Source organism: Lactuca virosa, chromosome 3, assembly GCF_052849685.1.
Source record: "Lactuca virosa cultivar CGN04683 chromosome 3, Lactuca_virosa_CGN04683_v6, whole genome shotgun sequence".
NCBI lineage: Eukaryota > Viridiplantae > Streptophyta > Magnoliopsida > Asterales > Asteraceae > Lactuca > Lactuca virosa.
In genome coordinates, this window is record NC_136428.1 from 119401119 (window position 1) to 119408460 (window position 7342).

The following is a 7342-nucleotide window of genomic DNA, read 5'->3' on the forward strand; positions in this document are numbered from 1 at the left end:
AGTATGGTTAAGGTCAAGTATTCTCAACAGGTTTGATGTCTTGACATGACACGAACTATGCACGACACAACATGTTGTCGTGTTTAAATACTCGCTCCCTTTTATCTGATAGAGTTTGAATTCAGTGATTTAGCAGCACAGATGTACTATCAAGAAAGGGCAAAAGCAAGTCTATGGATCAGATAGTGCGAATTAGTCAACGGAATAAGAAACTCTCTCCATCTACTTCGAACTCATTCACCGCTTTTGTCTATCGGTTTTTTTAATCCACGGTGTTATAAAAAGGTTATTTTCAGTTATTTTGCCATAAGTACCTTCTATATTTTTGGGGTTAAATCACCATAGCGCTCTCCCTTTGATGTTCACGGGAAGTATAAGTATACAGGTAATTATTCTTCTATTTTGATGTTGGGAGCCTCTTATTGAAGTATTTCAACTATAAATGAATCCTAGCTTTTTTTTTTTTTTTTGGTTTTCTGATTACATGGCAAGGATATTAAAAAATGACATTTTGAGTATAATTATATTATGATATGAATACAGGAAGATCAAGGTTAAAGTGGAGAGATATGCTCCAGTTAGATTGTACTGTTATAAATTGTAGAATGAACGAGGAGAGCAGGGCAAATTTCTTCCAGCCTTTAAAATCTTTTGATGTACGATTAAGGGGCTGTTTATGACATACGCTGAAGGTTTTACCATTTTAAACGAATGACAGCTGGAAGTGGTCACGATGTACGTTGAGAGTGTAGTCATTCCGTCATTCCAAGTGGATGGATTTGCATGTATAAATACAAGTGTCCTCTTTCGCTAAGATATCATCAAAAGTTTCAATTATAAACACTTGATTACATCTTGTTTCCACTCAAAAAATTAGCAAATTGTATTGTTAGGGTTTTCTTCTGTCCATAGTCGTGTTTCATCTCAGTAATTAATCTGTAATTGTGTGCGTTAGACAAGTGGTTGTATACTTGTATGTCTTGTATGTTGAAGACAAAACCAAAAAAGAATCAATTGGGGCTTTCCATTTCTTTATCATTTCGCATTTCACACCCAAAATAACATGTGATGACATAACCAAAATGTAAATAAAAACTATATATATAGTTTATCTCTCAACTTCCATTTAGGATAAATAAGCATGCAAAAGATAACAATTTACTGGTTACTACTCTATAACAAAACATACCTCACCACACACCTCCTACTCTATCTCTTTCTTTCTTTCTTTTCCTTTTTTGTTATTTTTCTTTTTTTTTTTATCTTTTTTCATACAATATGTCAACTAAATATTACGGGTCCCACCTCAAAGACCAACATACACGAGATATGGAAATGATTTGGGTTTGTTACAAAGGTTTAAAATCAATTATGATGATATCATCTACGTGAAAAGAAAAGATAATCCGGATGGTTGACCTGAAGTGAAGTCAACCAAGTGTCAGCAGCTTGTAACAAAGAGGTCATCAATGGCAATTCATTGGGGACCCACAGTGGTGCCTTGAATTTGTATGAAGCAAGACCGAACGCCGGTAATGAAACCACCGGAATCGGAATGGAATCTGTCCCATTGGAATGGATTACAACAGGTGGATGCTCACATTCATTGCCTGAAACAAACAACAAAAACAATAATAATGCAACTTGTAAATTAATATATATAAAAAAAGATTGTTCCTCAGCCTAAAAAATCCAGAGAGATTTATATGATATATATGAATGACCTGTAGTAGGAGTGTGAAGAGAATGAAAAGTTAAAAAACAAGCATCAAGATCTTTCAAGGTGGGCCCCATGGGAATTCTGTATATTGGGTACCTGATAAAAAGCATCAAAAAAGGGCCATTAAGTAGTAGCATATTATGTGAGAATGAGCAAGTAGAAAAGACCAGATTAAGAATCTGTTTGGTTGGATGGAATGGAATAGAATCACAAAGGAATGGAATCAGTCTGGGATCATTAAACCCCAAATAAGTTACAATTAAAACAACATTTTCTCGATAGTTTACAATAAAAATAGTAGTTTAATTACAATTATACAACCTTTAAAAAAACTGTGATCAAAGAGTACTTAAATAAAAATGGGTTATATTGCAATTTTTAAGATGGGTGACGATAGCATAAACACTAACAAAATGAAAGGAATCACATTCCTTTGGAAATGGTCAACAAACAGGATTTTTCATTCCTATGGAATGAACAATTCCATTCCTTCCCAAACTCTAGTACTTATTAGCAATCATACCAAGCAACAGACAGCCAACTAGAGGGCAGCAAGTCACAACTTCTTAGACTTTTTAATTCAGGTAAGCATCGAGCAAGATCAAGTATCTGTTGCAACAAGAAAAATAGAACTAATTATATGAAGAAAATAAAGAATAAAAGACACTTTCTTGCTTTTATTTGTAACAGGAGGAAAGCTAACCTTATCAGTCAAAGGTTCTCTGCCCCAAGGCTGATTCTGTTCCATGTACTCAAATAACAAGCTGCTTTGAGTGGTGGCAGAATCACTATCATCACTAGAAAAGTCTTCTTGAAGTACATTATGTTGATCATTCATTGACAAATGATCCATTCGATGAAGAATGTCATTCTTTGAGTGATGATTACTCTTCTCCCTTAGATAATGTAAAGAGCCCCTTTCATGTTCATAATCACTGCTCCCATCACTACTTGAATCCCTAAATGAGTTGTCATCACTATCCTCAGTTGGTTGCCTGTAAAGCAGCAAAACAACAACATTATTTACTGAAAACCAAGTATGTTCAAGAACTAATCAAAAAAGAGGAAGAGAGGAAGATAATTACTGTTATAGTACCTGGATTTTATTGAAGACTTCAAAGGGTCTGTGTATATTTGAATTCCAGATAAATAAGGCACATAATACTGGATCACACTATCAGCTTCATTCAATATCAAAGGAACTCCAGCACCATAAGCACTCCACTCCTTGAAAGATTCCCACAAATCACCAAGAACAAAGTATGGTTGATATTCCACATCACTTGTCCTCCATCCTCTCATAGTTCTCTGCTGCCATAAAGTTCAAGTAAAATCATCATTTGGATCAAATACACAACTACAATACCCCTGTTTATACATGATTACTGAACATTAACCATTTTATTGTACTCTAATTCTTTTTGGAAGGTACTTTAGCAGAAATACATTTATTTTGATGTCAATATATGATATCCTTGATTGAACAATAGAAATATAACATCAAAGGCAAACTCTGTTCATGGAGACCTCATAAAGACTGAAAGGCCACCCTCAGGACTCGCAGAATAATGAATTCAAGCTGACTTCATTTGTTTTCAAATATGAATTTCGGAGAAGTAGTACCAATGACAAAAGAGAAAGCCACAATTAAAAATGTAAAGTAAAGTATACTACTAAATTATAAATCAAAAAACTGATTAGTTGACCATCCCATAGTCAATTGAATAAACCAAATGTTCCTAAAAGTTACTTTACTCCATGATATAATGAATTAGCAATACATGTATAAACTGAAAAGACTGATTTGAATCAACTGAACTCATTTCGATGAAAAGATTAACATCGGTACAGACCTTAGAGGGATGTTGAGCAGGAACAGAAGGCGTAACAGAGTCCAAAAACCGTTCAAGATTACACAACGGTGAAGATGCCGGCACCGCCGCCACTGAGGATTCCAACGGCACCGGCTTCGATGGCTGTATGAGTCGATTCTCCGGCTCCTCTCTGCCAGATGATGTCGTAGATTGGGTCGGACTAACGTCACTTTGAGCTCTACGGATGTTCTCTTGATTCTGACGATTCCTTCTCGCTTTCGCCGGATTGTAAAACCTATCCTCTCCGCCACGACTCCGTCCAAACTGCAATCCAGCGCCCAACATCTTCACTAAAACCCTAAGTTACAAATCCTTCGATCTCTCCAATAAAACCGAATCACGAAAGCAACGATTTGTCGACAAATTTATAAGTCAATGAGATTGATTTTGATTCATTTTTTCTGTAAGAGATAAATCTAACACAAAACCGCGTTGGGTATTTGATTTTTTTGTAAACGAATAGTTAAAAACAAGATGAAAATCAGCCGATTAAGGAGTCGATGGATTCAGAAAAACCCTGCAATTTGACAAAATCAAACGAAATCAAACAATAAAGCAACGATTTGTGTTGTTGTTGTGACGATCGAAAGGCGAACAGGATTGGAACTAGTCTTGAATGAAGGTTTGATGAGAGAGACGAAAAGCAGTGTGTGAGGGAAATGGATGGGGGACAGGCTATTAACACCCAAAAGAGTGAATTATAAAAATCGATACCTCTGCCTTCACATAATCACATCCATTTCACTTTCTTTCTTTGTTTGTTTTTTTATATGATTTATATAATTAACATATTTAATAACTAATGATTTAAAAGGATAAAATATTATTGGATTTAAGATATTTAGTCTCTGACTTTTTTTTCCATATTTTCCCCTTAAACTTGTTTTTGTTTTTAAATTAAATCCTTATTATCGGTTGATGCCGGTTAAGCCGGTCATTTTGTGTTTTACGGGATTTTAAGAAAAATCAAATTAATTACGTGAAATTACCCTCTTCTACGAAGAACCGTCATTTACAAAGAACAACAGTTAGGGTTCCAAATTCACCCTTCGATCAGTACCTCATTACTCACCATTCCCTTCTCTCAGAACACCATTCTGATTCCATGGATGAAAATTAAGCTTTTCCAAAAGTCGATGTACACTATAATGGTACTTTTCTGCCTAATCCATTAGTGTGTTTTGCTCCAAAAGTACTACGACTTAATGAAGATGCAACCGAGTTTGTTTTCTCCAATTTCATCAAATATGTTGAGAAGCTTATCGATTTCCAGTGCAAGCATGTGTATTTATGTATGCCTGAAGTGAGATTGAGTGAGGAGCTTCAAACACTACAAAATGAATGTGGCTACTTTGAGTTTCTTGAGGTTGCAAATGCTCACAGACATGTGGCTGTGTATATTGACCACGATAATAAACCTATATTTGAGTGGATTGAGAAAAAAGAACCAGACAATGAAGAACTTGAGTATTCAGAAGAAGATGTTGACTCTGTTTTGGAAGATGATGAGAACTATGAACATGAAGAGGATGACTTTGTTATATCAAGCAAAAGAATCTTCAAAGGAACCTACAATAATAAGTTTTTGAACAAGTTATGTCCAGTAGTTGTTGCAAATGAAGATGAAGATTGCAATGAACTTCCAGCTGTCTACCCTAGGCATGATGCTACTCAGGAATGGAGGAAAGATGAGTAAACATTTCAAATAAAGTCCCTTAGAGAAGACCATAGTTTCTCAAGGGCATTTAAACTTGGGTCAATTGTTACCTACAAGTGGATATGGAAACAGGTTGTCACTGATATATAGGAGTCCCCTAAAATGAGTTTGAGGAGGATGAAAACCATGGTATCTAAGTTATTCAACATAAATGTTAGTGTTAGAAAATAAAGTGTAACATCCCAAAGATCAAGACCAAAATTTTCATTTTTAATATAAGAAAACACTTAATAACTTTGTCCCAAACATTGTAAACATTTCATTTAAAATAAATATCAGAGTCTAATTCAAAAGATCACGTAATGCGAAATAATATGGGTGAATGCGATGCGATCGTCCCGAGCTTCTTATCTGAAAACTGAAGATACCTGAAACCAAAACTATAAACCGTAAGCACGAAGCTTAGTGAGTTCCCCAAATACCACATACCATACATATCAACTGGGCCATATATATCAACTGGGCCATACATGTCATACATACTGTGAGCCATACATATCAATCATATATCAAATAAGTTGATATGTGCCGCATATAGTCTTGCTATTATGCCACGGGCCGCCACGTGGTATTTATTGCCAAGCCGGGGGCCACCCCCTGGGTCTTACAGACAAGTGCCAAGAGCCGCCTCCTGGTCTTCCATGTAAGTATCACAAAGACAACTAGCATACATACTGCTCTACTTAGCTAATGAGCATATAATGTGCCAGGAGCCACCTCCCGGTCTTTCATACATATTACCTAGGGCTAACCCTCGGGTCTTCGTACCATACATAATAACATATTGTGTGCCAGGATCCGCCTCCTGGTCTTTCATGCATAATGCCTAGGGCTAACCCCCGGGTCTTCCTACCATACATAAACTAAATGGGTCGGCATTATGGTCGTAGAACCATACACATAGTGAGGAGACCCACCTCGCACTGCTGAAGTCCTGCAGATAATCCTCTGGCTGCTAACTGGCAATTCCCTGCACTGCTGATCCTTCGGATCCCCGAGCTATCAGTACCAAAATAACACTTAGTCCAAATACCTTCTAAAATAAAACTAGGTCAACCTTGGTCAAAGTCAAAGTCAACGCTCCGGGTTGACTCAACTCGTCGAGTCACCCCCCTGACTCGCCGAGTTCCCTTGCTGCTCATAGTCGCGAAAACACGAACCAACTCGTCGAGTCCCTTCACAGACTCGTCGAGTCCCTTCACAGACTCGTCGAGTTCCTCCTGCACAGAATCGGGACAATACCAACTCAACTCGTCGAGTCCCTCCATGGACTCGCCGAGTTCCTAGTCTGATTGGGTCTTCTTAATGGATTAAGCCCCTATTCTTCAGATCAAGACCCCATACTTCTTCTACAAACAGAAAATGCCTTCTTAAGGGTAAAGTTTTTAACTTTACCCGCTACTAGTCCTTCTTAATGAGTTTAGCTAAAACCCTAGTCCTTTAGGACATAGATCTTGATCCAAACATCACCAATACTCTAAACCAGAGCATATAAACTGAGCTCTGGATTCTAAGCATTATATCATTCGTAAAGCTTCTGTCTTTTCCTCCATGCATGGCCCTTTGGGCTCAAAAGGGCCAAAATGACATCTCCATAGCTTGCATGGGACTCTAATGGCATAAAGTTTGCACCTTTATGCCATAACAACCCTTAATGGTTCCAGATCTGAAGAGATCCTTGCTTGGGACGTCCATGTCCCATAGATCAAGCTTCTTGGACAAAAACCCTCATAAAGATGAAATAAATAGATCTAAGAAACCAATGGTCAAGTTAGAGACTTGATTACCAGAAAATGAAGAGGATGGAATGTTGTTTCTGGATCTACAATATTCTCTTGGAGTTCTCTAACTTCTTATTCCTCTACAAGCTTCAATACACACAAAGTACACCCAAAAATGGCTCACAAGCTCATGGAAGGCGTTAGGGTTTCGTGGATTAGGGTTTGGACAATGGAGGCTGTAAATGAGGCCAGGGGTGTGGGTTAAAGATGCTTAAATAGGGTACAAAACCCGGATTTAGGGTTTCCCAAA

General features: G+C 37.2%; 1 protein-coding gene across 2 annotated transcripts; it reads right to left on the reverse strand.

Moving 5' to 3' along the window:
- Window positions 1-1085: 1085 nt before the first annotated feature.
- LOC145166468 (uncharacterized) lies at window positions 1086-4311 on the reverse strand. Of its 2 annotated transcripts, none has more exons than XM_079085455.1 (6): window positions 3574-4311; window positions 2817-3028; window positions 2424-2715; window positions 2244-2329; window positions 1725-1816; window positions 1086-1610 (listed from the first exon to the last, which is right to left on the reverse strand). In XM_079085455.1, exons 1-6 carry the CDS (start codon window positions 3877-3879, stop codon window positions 1381-1383), a joined length of 1218 nt encoding a protein of 405 aa, XP_078941581.1. In that variant the 5' UTR covers window positions 3880-4311; the 3' UTR covers window positions 1086-1380. The 2 variants fall into 2 exon arrangements, with proteins under 2 accessions (XP_078941581.1, XP_078941580.1); XM_079085454.1 differs by having other exon boundaries at window positions 2817-3031.
- Between the last annotated feature and the right edge of the window lie 3031 nt (window positions 4312-7342).